We start from the raw sequence: 16,169 nt of genomic DNA, 5'->3' as shown, positions 1-16,169 counted from the left end.
ATTTTGTATAAAAGAGCATTCCATTTATAATCTGCGTTAATTAATTACCATATACAAAATATTGTCTAATAAAGAGCAAGTGTATGCAACATGCTGATACGAAATGATAACTAATAATACAAATATTACAAGCCTCAAAAAACACAGAAGCAATGTCTGTTAATGTAATCCAATTAATTAATTAAGTAGTACAATTATAATTGTGTTTAATATAACTTCAACGTAAATATTAACAGAATACTATTATGTCATATGTTGCACACAAAATATGTCTGACTTGTTGTGTCTGGAATATATATTGTTTATTTTATTACATAATATAATAAGCTTATTATATGTATAAATAATAGAAAACACGACCTTATTATATAAAATAACATGAATAGTTTTTGAAATAATATTTAAAACATTTAAATAAGCCTTCCATGAAAATATGTTCTCTCTAAGCTTAAAAGTTTAATAAAGTTTTGCAATATAATGTATGCAGCAACCTTCTTGAATCTATTTAAAGTTATCTTGAATTCCCAAAATTTTCAAAAATAAAATTAAGTCTTTATAATTCTTTTAATTTCTTTTTAATATGCTTTCTAAAATTTCTTTAATGTGAGATTGTGAAATAAGATTCAATAAAACTTGATTTCTTGACATTTTAATAATCAATAATGTATTTATTATTAAATAAATCAATATTTTTACAATAATGATTACTTTTGTAAGCTCGTGAAGATAATTTTAAGTTTTGTCTTAATCATACACATGTGTAGTACATATTAATTATTTGATATAGAAAGATTCTAATAGTATCACGTGACATTATTTAAAAAAAGAATACAATTATTTTATATAAGAATTTTCGTGCACACACATCACACACACGTACACACAAAGTGGTGCAATATAATCTCCAAAAATATATATTTTCACCATTTTACCAAAACAGATTATCTATTTACACATACGTCGATTAAATAACAGGATTGATTCGATAGTAAATTAAGCGTAATGATTTCTTTATCGACTAAGAAAACACGAGGCGGGAAAGTATCAAGTGGTTATCCATAGTAAAGTTTATAAATTTTGTGTCATGCAGGAACTTCCACCTGTAAACATCATGACGAATAAAAGTTTATGTGTAATAAGCAATTATTTTCTATTATCGCAAAATATAATAACACATTTTTACAATAATAAATTGAGTATATTAAAAATATAAAATTATAGAATGTAATTTTTGCAAACATAAAACTCTTTTACTTATTTTAATATGCATATATTATTTAATGTATATACAGACAGTGAAAGAAAGAGAAAGGGAGATATCAAATGTATTCAACATATTTTATGTTAACTTACTCGAAAATGATTGGTGACACCATAGTAAGGATATACGCCACCAAGAATATAACGGTAGTAACCGTTATGTCTGATGCGATATTCACCCGGTTTAACGTCCTGTGGGATTTCCCACGTAATGGTCACCTGACTCGATCCCAGTATTACGGAAGTTCTCGTCCATTGAAATCTAAAAGCACATATGTATCCAATTGCGATTTATTACGTTAAAAAATCCAGAGTTTATGGCTAAAATAATTGTGTTTTTATTTTAATTTGGGATATTTAATAGTTATTATCATAGCGGAAAGGCGGGTAACTTCGGACATTTTACACCGTTTACATCGTGCATTTAGGCCACGGCCTATACCTCAAATTCGACCTATTTAGGCCGCCTGGTATAAACGTTTGGTAGATGACCTGACCTGCTTCAGGTCAGGCTTCGTTTTTTAGTGACCTGACCTGAAATAGGACGCTTACTTTTGCGGTGTAAACGCACGATGCGACCTATATTTATTTCTTGATATGATTTTCTACTGTTTTGTTGTAAACAAAAGAGTTAAACCGCTGAATTTTTAATTTCTACGCAACGTAGAAATTTTTAATATGATTAAATTTTAATATTATTAGTAAGTAGCAACTTTTACTAATATAAATAATTTATAATTTAATATTTTATAATTTATAATTATTATTATATATCATATTATATATACAACAAATAATATAAATATTCTCGTAGATAAAATTCACGTAATATAAATAATATAACTATATAAAATATATAATAAAATATATATATAAAATAAAAAATAAAAACATCATAGATGGCCCTGACTAACGTGGACTAAATTCGTTAATTCCTAGGTCTCTTTCGGTGTAAACGATTCATGACTAGACCTACTTTGGGTCACGGCTTAGGTCAGGCCTCGATCAATCACTCGGTGTAAACGTGGTCAATATCTTTAATACTAAACTGTGTAAAAAAAAAAAAAAAAAAAAAAAAAACAAATAACACGTTAAAACATCTGTCTCAGCACATGAGCAATTACAAGTCAGTAATAATATACGCCACGTGGATCAGATGTTATAATCAGTTTTATTCCCAAGAGTGATATTACGACGCCCATCAAATTTTGTCGATGCTTATTGTTCATTAAATGTAAATGCTGTTACATATGTCTTATTGATTTTAGTATTAACAATTAAATATGATTTAAGATTCTTATATGTTTAATTAATCCTTTTCACATTATACAAATTAATTAATAAATATATAAGATTAAGTCAATCGGGTATCCTCGGACATTAATATGGCGGGTACCTCCGGACATATTTATTAACTTTAAATTATAAAAATAATACATTATATTGTTGTAATTATCAGTTTATACTATTTTAATGTATTAAATAACATGAATGTATTTATTTTAGATATAATTTTAACTATTAATAAATTATATACATATATTATACATCGCCTTCATATATAGATAAACTTGTTGCAAAAAGTAAAGATACTAAAGATGCTAAAAGTATTATTAAACAACGCAAAACAAAACAAAACAATCAAAATTTTTTTCATCAAGATGAACATCAAGACACTGAATGTATTGCTTGCGGAGAAACCTTTGAAGAAAACTGGATCCAATGTAATAAATGCAAAGAATGAGCATACAAAGAATGCGTAGACATTGAGCCTTCAAATATATATTTTTATTATAATGTTTGTAAGAACAAAGAACGAATAGATAATTGTTGAAATATATGTCTGGGGCTATCCGTCATTTTTTAACTGCTCGAGAATAGCGGCAATAAGTTATTGATTTTTTTCTAAGATAGTTTAAAAAAAATGTTCTATTTTTTGTTTATAATAAATAAAAAAAGTACAAAGTTTATTTTGCAAATAAATAATTTAATTAAAGTCTATAGATTATATATTATTTTATGCGTTTTATTTAAGTTTCCGACGCTACCCGCCTTTCCCCTACATGTTAGAATGGTTTTATTATAAAAATATGATACCGTATACGTACTTAGTTTCCCAATCAGCATCTGAGGCTATTGGCATCCAAATTTCATCGTCTTCTAATCGCTCCACGATTAAGAAGGTGCTATCTATCATTAAATTATTACGCGGATGACCGGAGATCTGTAATATAAAATAATAGACATTACATTAAACGTATAATTGAATAATTATATAATGCTAATTTATTGGTTGTTGGCGTTGGTTGGTGTCAAGAAATACGCAATTTTATTTAAAATAAATCTTAAAGTGACGTGTTTTACCGCGACTGATACTGACAGGCGAGAGGAGTTTTCTCAAGTGATCAATAAAGCCCCCACGGGCAGAATAATTCTAAACTGACCTCGCGCGAATCACGGCACAAGTTACGGAGCTGTGATTCATTTGTGTCTGCTTTCACGATGCATCTCGCGCTTCCACCGCCGGAAATTATAGCCAGAAGGTAATTTACGATTACGTAATCTGTTCGCACACCGCGTCACCAAAGGCAACCTATTTTCCGAGCGTTACGCGAGCGAGCGCGCGGGAAAACGTCGCGTCGCCTTTTATCGCGTGACTCAATCGCGATAAAAATGCGGATCTGCCACGATTAACGTCGAACGATTTCCGCCGATAAAAGACGTGGCAATCGTTCTCCCATTTATCCATTAAGTGAAAGAAAATGTAGTGAGTTAGAAAATGTGTGTAATATTTCTTCAACATATAACTATAACATTAACTCATTGTTAGAAATATTTTTTTTTCTTTTCGTAAAATTGATTAACTTAGAACAAATTCATATATTTGTAATGAGCAATATTATTATTTATATATTCAGAATATCTAATTACTAGAACTAATTGATTGTATATAATAAGTGTCATACTCATTTAATAGTATTATATATATACATAATTTTCAATCATTATGGAATAATTATATTCAGAGTTACGTACAAATTTGCATTAATTTGTAGTGAATCGAATTTATCTGACATGTGTCAATTTATTAGTTTTTGCTAGTATATTATGTAATAAACATGTCGTAGAGCTTTAAATTTAGAGGGATGAAGAAGATAAAAAAAATTAAAACGGACAGGCGAACGGTCTTTTGTATGTTTTCTTTTGTTCGACTTTTTGCTATTACGTCTCATATTATGTTTGTATAATATTGTGTTAGCAAAGGTTTCTGTCAAATTATCGGAAAATTCCATGTCAGAGGGAATCCCGATAAATATTTTTCCAATATAAAAGTAATTTAAAAAACATCAGTAATTTAAACAAAGCAGCTATTTAATTCTCTCAGCAATAATATCACTTTGTAACGCTGACTTTTGCATGAAAATTAGTCGAAATATTTTAAATTAAATTATTTATACGATTTAAATCACATTATCGCGGACTCGCAAATTTTCCTATTGTCGTAGCGAGCGACCTTGGATAACGGCGAATTAATTATTCAAACATGTGCTGCGTCGTATTAAAGCTTCATTATTGCGGTATTTACAAACTTTTGGTCGCATAGTAATCGGTCTATTTCGTACCGTGCCATCGTTCAATGGCTTGTGAAACGACATGCCCTATTATTTTCGAAGTGGAATTGCATGTATGCATTTTATGCAACCTATCAACCTATCCGAATTCAATTTGATGATACATGCCGCGTAATATCTTCATGCGACGTTGATACGGATTTACGAGACATATAGTCGTTTCTTATCAATTTTTCTGTTATCAGAAAACGAATGACGAAAGAAGGATTTGTATGTAAAAATTTTTTTTTTCACTCGTTTTGTCGAAATAAAAATCGCAGCGAAATAGAGATGTAAAATACTCACGAAGATTGCCGTAACCGTGTCACCTGGCGAAGCAACTTTCGATGGCTGTTGGATCACATCGCCGAAGTTACGTCCCCATCTTGGAGTGTCGTACAACACGGGTGGTACGAGAGTAATGAGGCTGCTTTGCAACAGCTCCGAAGCTGGTGGTCCCGATGGAACAGATTTTTGCTGCAACACAAGGTTTGATGAAATATGGCGTATACATCCAATATAAATCCTATAACTCAATAAATATCAGCGACTCTGACAATGTAAAAAATAGTTTTCCGATACAATAATATCGTGACGATAAAAATTGGTTGTTTAATTGTTTCTCAGACAGATATTTATATTTTTATATATACATATGTATATAGATTTATATAGAGATTAACGGAGAAATATTTCTCCGGTTTTAAATCAAAAATATATTTCTACACATATTTCATATCACGTTATTTACGAGTTATAGAATTTGTTATTTACTCACTTGAATAGCTGCTTGTACCAGCTCCTGGTATTGTCTTAAATAGAGTGTAAGAGTATGCGGGCCATATATTGTCGAAGCGCCTTCGTACCTCTGTATCTGAAAATTAATAATTCAACGACTATATATTATGCATTATGCATCGCAATGCATTCCGCCAAGAAATGAGCTTGCGACTCGAATTGCATAAGCATTTTCTTCCTTGACTATTCTATGCACTACTTATTTCTCTGCTTATCAAAAGAAAACTGTATAAGGTTGAATATTTTATAAGTATTGTAAAAGACCGTTTTTTTGACGCGTTTCACCCACCGGAAATCTCCAAAGTGAATTCTCCAGCGGGGGCTTTGCTTTAATAATAATAACAATGAGAACTTTACTTGATATTCCTCGGGCGTTGTTACGTAATCGCTGTAAGTATTGCAGAGCCCTGCGACTATTACAGACGTTTCGTCGTTTGACGCATCATTCATGATTTCTTTTATAGCCTCTCGCAATCTTCTTCCGGACATTGTCGTGAATTCAGCAGGCACTCCGGCGATGACGACGTTTCCGATTATGGCTACTTGAGTCGAAACGATATTCGGCTGCCATTGGTAGGGCAACTTCATCTGGAATTCAAAAGAGATATCAGATGAGAGATGATTCGCTACATTGCCCATGTAATGGCTTAAATTTTTCTACGCTTTTTTCATTATCTATCGAGACGCGATAATTCATGTTGAATTTTATTGTCGGTATTTTTTTCTTCTTTACACAGTATCTATGAGAAGAATCTGACACCTATCTGACACGCACAGTAAAATCTCGAATATCTAATTGCACACCAATGAATATGCTAATTCATTCTAATGAATTTGGAATCACAATATAAATATGCTTTGTGGAAAGAAAAAAAGGAGTTTACCCGTCCGGTGGCTAGCAAAATAGGTTTCGCGCCCTGACAGCGAATATCGTCTTTCGTCGGGGCGGCCAGAAAGTTTCGTACAGTATTCCAAAAAGGATTTGGCGTTGTCGTTCCCTGCTCGAAAGCGAACGAACCTGGTCCGTCAGTGGTGCCAGCTGCAAAGCTGTAGCCCATCGCAGGCACGCAGCCGTGAACCTGTTAAAAAGTCTGAATAGAAAAGTCCCGCTATTGTATCGATAATAATTTTATTTCAGACAGAGATAATATAAATGACAGCCATTATTTACCTCCTCGAGCTTGCCTGTAGTCGTGTTGTAAAATTCGGCGGATTGCTCTGGCATATTGACGTATTGGTGAACCACTCGCACTGGCCCGGCCACTTCCAACGCTTTGTTGCTCTTCCATAATTTCTGCAAAAGAAAGAAGAAGTTTGCGCGTGAGTGATATATACCGCGAACTTTTGATTCCAAGGTACTTTTATGGATGTGCTACGAGAGTAAAGGAAATCCTTCACATGTCTATACATTTCCGCGATTGCGTGAAAAATCTGAAGGTAAAATTTGATTATAGTGAAGAGAAGATAGATAAGAAAAGTGCACATTCATATCTGTCGTAAAAATTTTTCCAGTTTTTCCAGTTTTTCTTATAAAGAAAGCTGCTGATGATGTGAAAATCAAATATGCGAAGGTTTCATATATGAATCAATAGCTTATAGATTGATAGATTTGAAAGTAATAAAAAGTATATAATAACGAAATAAGAAGCGAACTTGACATGCATGTGGTTGCGATTGTCATAAGATTAATGCTTACCTATAATTAAGATTATTAGATTTCTGCATAAAAGCGAAGCACTGTATAATCCATCAAAGGAAAATTGTAAGTACTATGACTATATCATTTATTCTTCTGTATTTGTGTCTGACTTGTAAATGTTTTACAGAGTTCACATAAATTAATGAATATCGTGCTATCTCAGAAACGAGACATATAATATCATTATTAAATTACTGTAATTAAATTACTACTTTAACTCTGATTAAATAATTTTCAAATAAAATGGAATATATATAAATAAATTAATAATAAACTTACGCTTTTTAAAAATTATTTCAAATAATTATAAAAGACGGAACTCTAGAATTTGAATAAAACTTTCTATATTACAAATTATATTATTATAAATTCTATAAATAACATATTCGTGTTTCACAAAATAATGAGAAATATTCCGAATGTATTTTTATTTAAATTGTCATGCATATAAATATGTGAAAAAATGTTTGATGAACAATATTCAAAAGAATTACATAACATATATATATATATATATATATATACATATACGTGTAAAAAATTATTAATATAATTAACAGTAAATAAAATTCTAAATTTTTCAGCAAAAATTATACATTGTTACATTCTAAATTCATTAATTGCACGGCTCTAAAGAAATAACAAAAGTTGAGAAGACTGTCAAAGAAAAATCGATTCGCAGTTGACCTGAAGAATCTCGATGACGGAACATAAGGAGTGCGATTACTTTGGAGTAAAGAGGCAATAAAAAAAGTAAGTTTCGAAACATGAGTTTCGAGAAAAAAAAGGAACAAAAACATTTCTACGACGCCATAATATATCGCGCGAAATGCAGACGATGCAGCTACGCACGCACGCACGCACGCACGCGTGAAACGCATCCGTATTCGCTAGGTAGGTAGATGTGTAGCTTGACTTATATAGCGTTTTCCCCATAGGCAACTGTGGAAACTACTTCTCTATCTGCTTTGTGATGCTAATACCTCACAAAACTGACGACCGCCTCGTGCACCCGGTCACGCTTAACGAGCATGCGAATATATATGTTAATTATCACACGGCGACTTGTGTCACGCACATCTCCCGACTTCTGCATTACGAGCGAAAGCACGCTGCATTATCGCTCCGTTCGTTCGTAACCGGACTCCGTAGTCGACATGAATACGCCTGAATACTCCTTTACCTGTGTCCTGATTGCCTGCTTTTACCCGAGCGCAAATTAGATGTTTAATGCATTTCTGCTTCGCTTTTGCGTATATATTGATACGGATTTATTATTTTTTCAACAAACATTTTTAACTCTTTTTCGTGGTAGAAACATTGAAATCGTTGCGGTTTAGGTCGCTCTTCGATATCCCGGTGCCTTCATATTAAAAAGTCAATTTAACAAAAAAAAAACCTTACTAAAACCGCACATTTATTTTTCACTTTGAAATGTATGCATTTTTGTGTAATTAAGAACGAGTGTTATATATATATGGAATGCCTTTCTTTATCCACGATTAATCTCAATCTAAACGAATAGTTGAAATTTATATACCTTTGTTAAATTCAGGTCAAAATTACAGATAACATTTCAAATAAAAGTTTAACTTTTACTCCGTACTGATGGATCATTTTTGTCTGTGATTTTTCTAACAACGTCAATTTCTCGAAAACAAATAATTATAAAATAATATATTTTAAGTAAATTATTTTTCAAATTTATTATTTTAGTCTTTATTTAGAATGTTCAAAGAAGGTATAAAACACTTTTACATATTAATAAACTTATCGAAAATACGCTGACCCACCTGTACAGTTAGAAGGTGCCAAAAATAACAATACGGAGTAAAGTTTAATTTTCTCCACTCTTCTCTCTGCTTATCTTCTACGCGGTCGAGGATCATTTGTATTCGAGTATCGACGAATGATTCTGGTACATATAACACCCAGAAGACAGATGTCTTTACTATGTCGTCGTGGTTGTCGTCGTCGTCGGAGAGAAAGTAAGTGGCGGAAAGCGGCGGTTGCGTGAGAGAGGAAACGATGACGAATGATGTCCGAGAGTAGGTCCGTACTAGACACGCGGATGCTGTGTCCGCGAACACTCAGATATAACTGCCTACAGTTTTCCCGCCTTTCGGGCATTATTGTCGCGTTTTGTCGATTTTACCTCGGTGTCACGGGCAGCAGATTAATGCGACAGGACGATATACCGCGAAATAAAACACCACATCCCATCAAATTTGATTTTAGTATCGTTAGCTGACCACACGTATCGGTAACACATAAATTCTTCGATAAATGGCGGTTAATTAATTTAATAATGCGCGAACTGACTCGAACATGAGCGATTTGACACAAGCTTTGGTTAAAACGACAGACTGCTATATAATCACTCACCGCAATATTGGTTTTATATACTTTTATACGCTGGCTGGTGGTCATTATCTTTTCCGAGCTTATCACGCGACAATTAGAATATCGATTGCGCTTGAATATTTAACGAATTGACGCGCAACAATGAGAACGACGATGAGAACAAGCCATGGGAACATATCGACCCGGAAGATGTTAATTTTAATCAAAGAGTTTTTCTATTAGCATATAAATCAAGATTATTCCATTAGGGCGTTCGGCAATTCCTTCGTATCGATCGCAACATTTAAGAATTGTTGAAACACACGATTCATTATCAAATCATAGCGACTTATTGTACAAAACAAAAAGAATAAATAAAATAAAGACATATTAAATTATTATGTGTAATTGCATAATTAATTAAATCAATATTATACGAGTAAAATTAAACGGAGTTATTATTTAACTTTAATTAAAATGAAAATTTAATTTCGATATTTCGTCCTCACAATTTCAATCCTGTTTTAATAACTTTCGGATTCTATTAACTCGGAGATGCTTTTGAACCTTGAGAGTTAAATGTAAGGACGTATAATACACTCGATTTTTTTTAGAGAAAGCGAGTTATATCAGAATTACATGGAATATGTATTTTATATATTATAGAAATGAAGTTATATATATATATGTTTCGTAAATTTAGAACGTTTCTTTGATTTTTCAAAAATATTTTTTTTTATATAAATATAGATCATATAATGTCATATGTATGTAATATACTTCTAAAGAAAATAAGTGTAAGGTTAAGTATGAATATTTAAATTAATTGTATTAAATTGCACAAAACTAATTGAATCATATATTTTATAATTTCAGATTACGAATATTTCTTTAAAAATAAATATAATAATATTTTTAAATATAAATATATATATGTATACATATATATTTATAATCTTAATTTACGTATTATAATTTTATTTATTGATAAATTATTAAATGATGTAAATAGCAATGTTAATCAACATATAAATAATAATTATTAATATATTTAAAAAAATATTAATCCTCCTCCCCTGAAAATAAGGAAATTTAATATTTTTATGAAAGTTATATATTTTCATTGAATTTTCACAGCATACATGCGTAGTTTAAATTCGCACCTGTAAATCGATGTTATATTATTAAGGGTAGAGCGTATCCTTTTACTTGGTCAATATGTCGACGTTACATCGCTTGGGTGCATTTGCAAATGCCATATATATGGATGTAATCAAGAATACATATAGAGCTTAATCAAACGCTATATCTATAAAGAACGTGTTCAAATAGATCTGATGCTACATAATTAAGTTAACGAACCTTTCAGCGCGCATATTTTTCAGAGTCAGCAACGCAAGCTAGTTGCTGATTCAATAACTTTTTGCATATAGAGAATATAATTACATTTATTTTGAGCTGTCACATGCGTTCTCAAACACGTAAATTGTATAATACGCAATAATTATGTGTAATTAATAAAAATTTTTTTCTTTATTTTTTTAAAACAAAAAGTTATCACATTTCGATAATAAGATAAATTAATATATTAATATATAAAACCAGAATATCTGTTTATGTATATCTGAGTATGTTCTCCATAACTCTCAAAGCCGATCTAGATCAAATTTTACACAGTTAGTCTCTAGAACCTTGTGAAACATATAGGCTATCATGAAATTTAAACGCTACCCCTTCTTCTGATTTCATCCCCTTGACACTTTGTGATGATTTAAAAAAGTCTATGTTTTTCCCATATCAACTACATATATATTATTTGCTCCAGAGTGAACACGTTAAAACATTTTTGCCCTAGATGAGAAAACATATCGCAAAACATGAGAATATAATATTAAATTAGCCATGTTGCAATAATACAAGTATGCACTTAGCATAGCAAAATAAAGTGATACTCTAAACGAGTTTGTAAATTAATTTTAATGTTACTGTGTGATTTTTACATTTTCACAAATGCTAATAAAAAATATAAAAATCTCGGCAAAGCCGGGTAGTATTATATAAATTAGAGCTAGTATTATTTTTGCACGGACACTCAGAGTACATAGTTTCCAGTTCATTATTTTCCTTCCTTTTACTTAAAGTCAATTATATTTAAGCTTGAAAGAAGTTTTCTGTTCTGCAGAATCTCTTGAGGCACTTTGACTTAGCGGAAAAGCAAAGTGCTTAATTCTGTTTGTCTTAGGTCTTAATACAATAGTTTTGAGCAATACAGAAATATATCACGCGTAATTTTGAAAATCTATTTATAGGGTAATCTAATACTATAGCAATGTAAAACATAGCATAATATTACATTTTAATGTAGAAAATGCATGGCTATAGTAGGTATGGAAAGTAAGTATGGAATAAAAAATGCATGATATTTTTATCTCGCGAAACCTACATTGGACCGGTTCTTCCTTCGATATCGCGCAGACGATAAAAAAAATACTCTCCGGAGGATTTGTAGAATTACAACAGACAAAGAATAATCTGCGATCTTTATGTCTGTTATATCGAATGCTTTTTAATATTAAATAGAATAATTATAACAAAATCATGAAAAAAAATATTAGTAGTGATGTAAAGTTATAATAAAGAATAAAACTGATATTATAATTAGAACTGATACTTTTTTCGCGGCGCAAATCTTTCTCGTTCAACCTTATCCTTTGAGATTAATCGTCTGTTGACTCGAGATTAATCATCTCGCACAAACGTAATGCCGTGATTCGTTTATTCATTTCCGGTCGATTTAAAATGTCCGCGGCTTCAAACTTTTTAATTTAGTTTCTCGTTCGATTAATGTAAGCTCCAGACAGACGGCTTAGCATCCAATCGTATATGCAAAGTACTTTCATACATACTTTCAATCAATACTATCTCGACTATTTTTGAAGAAACGAGAGAGGTTTTTAGATAGATAGAACTGATAGAACTTGGTCGTTATATTTCGTTATATATTCACAAAGGGAATCGCACATATTCAAGTTGCCGAGGAATTCACTTTAATCAAGATGACAAAGCAAAGGCGAGAAATAATGACAATTGTGGTAATGGAAATAGGTAGATCGAAAAGGGATGCATGCATACGTCAGACGTATCTAAGAAATATAATACATCTTGCGTCTTATGAATAATTATTACTATTATTCAGAGTAACGTGCACGCTACAAATGGATATTCTTCGGATCACAATATATGTATCTCGTAATATTAATAATACACACGAGACTAATTTTCACTTAATTGAAATTCGATAGTCTGTAGATATTGAATATTGAATTTCCTGCATAATCTATGGTCTTACCGCTCGCTCGTATGATTACGACACGCGTTCCTAATTATTTCCTTGGCCGAACACATGCATATTAAAATATCGTTAGCAATGAAGCTTGATTAAAGTAAAGAGATTGGTCATTTGTTCAGTGATGGAATCGTGAAACATGTAACATATAGAAATGCTATCCGAGAAAAACTATGTATTAGGATTCTTAGCAAATCGTGTTCTTAAACGCTTATTACGTGATCGCGTTTTCATCGTTCGCAAAGACAATCGACATGTTCCGCAGCGATCAAATGGAGATTTTTATTTGTATCTATGAATTCTGTTCCTTCTCTCTCCTAGAAATAGAGAGAGAGAGAGAGAGAGAGAGAAAAAGAGAGAGAAATCATGTGTGCACAAGATATTTGAGTTAGTTAGGAATTTATACAGGAATTGTCAATCAAATCAAAAAATTAACGCGAATAACAAAAAGAATACGCAAAAAATACATACAAAAAGTGATATCAAGGAATCTCAATAAAATTAGGAAAATTATTTTATTTTATGGAAAAACAAATATTTTTATTGATTGCTTTATTAGTCAAAATTTTGTGAAAGTAAGAATATGTTTTCTCTCAGTTACAATTTTTATCATTTCCTTTACATAAGATACTTATAAATAAAGAAAAAAAATATATATGTATGTATATATATGTATAATGAATAATTAAAATAAAAAAGTGAATTAAATTTACGCAGTAAAGTAAATTTATAATTTTTTAATATTATAAATGATGAAGAAAATAAATTTTTTATTGTTAATTTAATTAATAATTTAATTATTAATTTTTTATTATTAATTTAATAATAGATTCTTTAATTAATTTTGAAGTGATAAGTGTAAAAGACAAAAGCTTCCGAATTTTAATTATGATTCTGTTAGAATTGATTCTGATAAAATTGTGAGAATATTTCTAGTTATCCATGGTTTTATTCTTTTACAACACTTATAGTATACATTTATATACTTGGTCAGCTTAAGTTTTATCAGTTAGATTCTTTCTTTTTCGAAAAATACCACCGTCATAAAACTTTATTCGCGATCATTGAAGTAGATAAATCAGCAGCAAGGGATTTATTCAAGTGTCAACGTAATTTGATACAGGAGAAATATTTAAATCATTCAATTTCTTTATTCTGTCTTCGAAACGTATAAAGCAGTTTTATAAAATATCGGCTTATCAAAATTCCATCTACCGATGAAAATATATATGTTTAAAAATGTATGCAAAACTATGTAGAAATATAACACCTCACATTAGTGATGTATCGAGTAATATTTTAATCCATATATTAATTAACACGTCCTCTAACTTTATTATTTCGTCAAACTCTGTAGATCGTGCAAAATACGTTTATAATTAGGTACGTATTGAATGGTTGACGATTCGTGCATTGATGATGTCCGTCAAATTGCACGTCCCAATCATCACGTTACTATTACTATGCTTTGCTGCATCATGCAAACTGTACATGATTTCTGTTCAATAATTGATATCGTACGGTTATACGTAGCCGAGCATTAATAAATGGAGAATATTATTAATTGTTAAATTAATTAATATTGTAATGTGTAACGTTGGAATTTACACTTGCGTATATAATGTAATAAACAAGTGTTTCTGCAAAATTAATAATATAATTGATAATAAGATGCAGAAATTGTTGTATTTGTTTAATGTTTAATCCACAATGTCATAGTGCCCTTTTTTCTATCTGATAAACGCATAAAGTAAGGAATAATAAACAATTTCATCAGTTATCATATGCGATATTATATGACGTCAAACATTGCTAATTTATCAAATTAAAAAATAAATAATTTATATTAAATAAACTAATTTGTAAAATTATTTTACAGAGTAACTAATTTATAAAATAATGTCGAATAATTCAAAACATTGCTCGTGGCGAGCTTTTTCATCAAATATGCAGCAACAGCGACAATTTTGCCGTGGCAGCAAAATTCTTTCTCTTCACGTATGTCATTAAATTCCGTTGTATAAAAGCAGGTAAGAAACCGTCGTAATATCCGTGGTAAGGCATTTTTTGACAAAATTTCGTAACGCTAATCGCCGCTGCGAGCGCAGAATACTTTCTATGCAAATGTGACAATTATAACACTGCGAATGTATTTCTAGCGCAATAACGAGCAATTTATGAAAGCACTATTTACCTATCTACTAGCATTTAAAAATTCCTCTCCATATCGTCGTGCATTCTAATTAATGTAACTCGTCTTATTATATGTATATATATATATATATATATATATATATATATATATATTTAACTGGACATTAAAATTCAACCGTATTGCGATTAAACAGATGGCGGCGCTAGCAGATTCATTCTTTTCACTTTTACGCACGCCTTTTGCATTATAATATACTGTTATTATAGAAGTAAAATCTGCGCGCAAAAAAAATTTCCTAAAACGTTGCGTCAGTATCCTTGTAGAATCTTGGCCGCGATACATTAATTAGCAACGTTGCGTGGACGCGTTTGTAATGAACTGGGAGTAGTTGCGCGTCCGTGTTCGCACGCGGGGCAATTATTATTATTTTACGATCCATTTTCATTGGTAGCCAAACGATTCGAAAGCGAGAGCGAGCGAGACATTGAGACGCCTCTCGTCATTCTTTTCAAGCTGGACGATTTCTGGAACGATATGGATATATATGTATTATTATTCGAGAATATATAATAATCGCGGAATGGAGCACGGAAGCGGGGGGAGGATCCGTCCTTGCGTATGCGCGTAAAAAATCGCGACACACGGTAATTCGCACACAGCGGTGGCACGCGAGGCGTGGCGCGAGGTGTTGTTGTTGGAAGATCGCGAAACGAGCTGGCAAGGCTCTAAGGAACAGCCTCGTTCGCTCGCACTTTCCCACCCGCGGCACCGGCTGCATCATCGCCAACGCGCCGCGCCGGCTTGCCTTCGGCAAACGCGATAATCGGCCACGACGACTATCATCCGGCCTACCTTGGAAAACGGTTCTCTCATAGTGGCACGAATCGCGTGACGTCGATCTAATCGCACTCGGGCGCAATTAACTGCTTGCCCATGCATCGCCGCCTCGATCGCATC

The 16,169-nt window shown here is 31.7% G+C and overlaps 1 protein-coding gene and 1 long non-coding RNA gene across 8 annotated transcripts in view; one reads left to right on the top strand and one right to left on the bottom strand.

Annotated features, from left to right (window-relative positions):
* Positions 1-697: 697 nt before the first annotated feature.
* Cdase (neutral ceramidase) overlaps positions 698-16,169 on the bottom strand; it is a 41,290-nt gene continuing 25,818 nt past the window's right edge. For all 6 annotated transcript variants that reach the window (XM_072889503.1, XM_072889504.1, XM_072889500.1 and 3 more), the window contains 8 exons: positions 6,841-6,963; positions 6,554-6,748; positions 6,027-6,257; positions 5,650-5,745; positions 5,178-5,348; positions 3,369-3,484; positions 1,354-1,522; positions 698-1,100 (listed from right to left, as the gene is read on the bottom strand). In XM_072889503.1, coding sequence (XP_072745604.1) covers positions 1,083-1,100; positions 1,354-1,522; positions 3,369-3,484; positions 5,178-5,348; positions 5,650-5,745; positions 6,027-6,257; positions 6,554-6,748; positions 6,841-6,963 — 1,119 coding nt within the window. In that variant the 3' untranslated portion in view covers positions 698-1,082. The remainder of the gene's footprint in view (positions 1,101-1,353; positions 1,523-3,368; positions 3,485-5,177; positions 5,349-5,649; positions 5,746-6,026; positions 6,258-6,553; positions 6,749-6,840; positions 6,964-16,169) is intronic.
* On the top strand, positions 6,170-8,932 carry LOC140664424 (uncharacterized). Of its 2 annotated transcripts, XR_012046454.1 has the most exons (4): positions 6,170-6,308; positions 6,407-7,431; positions 7,953-8,121; positions 8,307-8,926. It is a non-coding gene; the product is annotated as an uncharacterized lncRNA (long non-coding RNA). The 2 variants fall into 2 exon arrangements; XR_012046453.1 differs by having other exon boundaries at positions 7,953-8,932.

The sequence above is a fragment of the Anoplolepis gracilipes genome, chromosome 4, assembly GCF_047496725.1.
Source record: "Anoplolepis gracilipes chromosome 4, ASM4749672v1, whole genome shotgun sequence".
In the NCBI taxonomy this organism is placed as follows: Eukaryota; Metazoa; Arthropoda; class Insecta; order Hymenoptera; family Formicidae; genus Anoplolepis; species Anoplolepis gracilipes.
The sequence above is the reverse complement of the archived record's forward strand: the minus strand, read 5'-3'. Positions and strand labels throughout refer to the sequence as shown.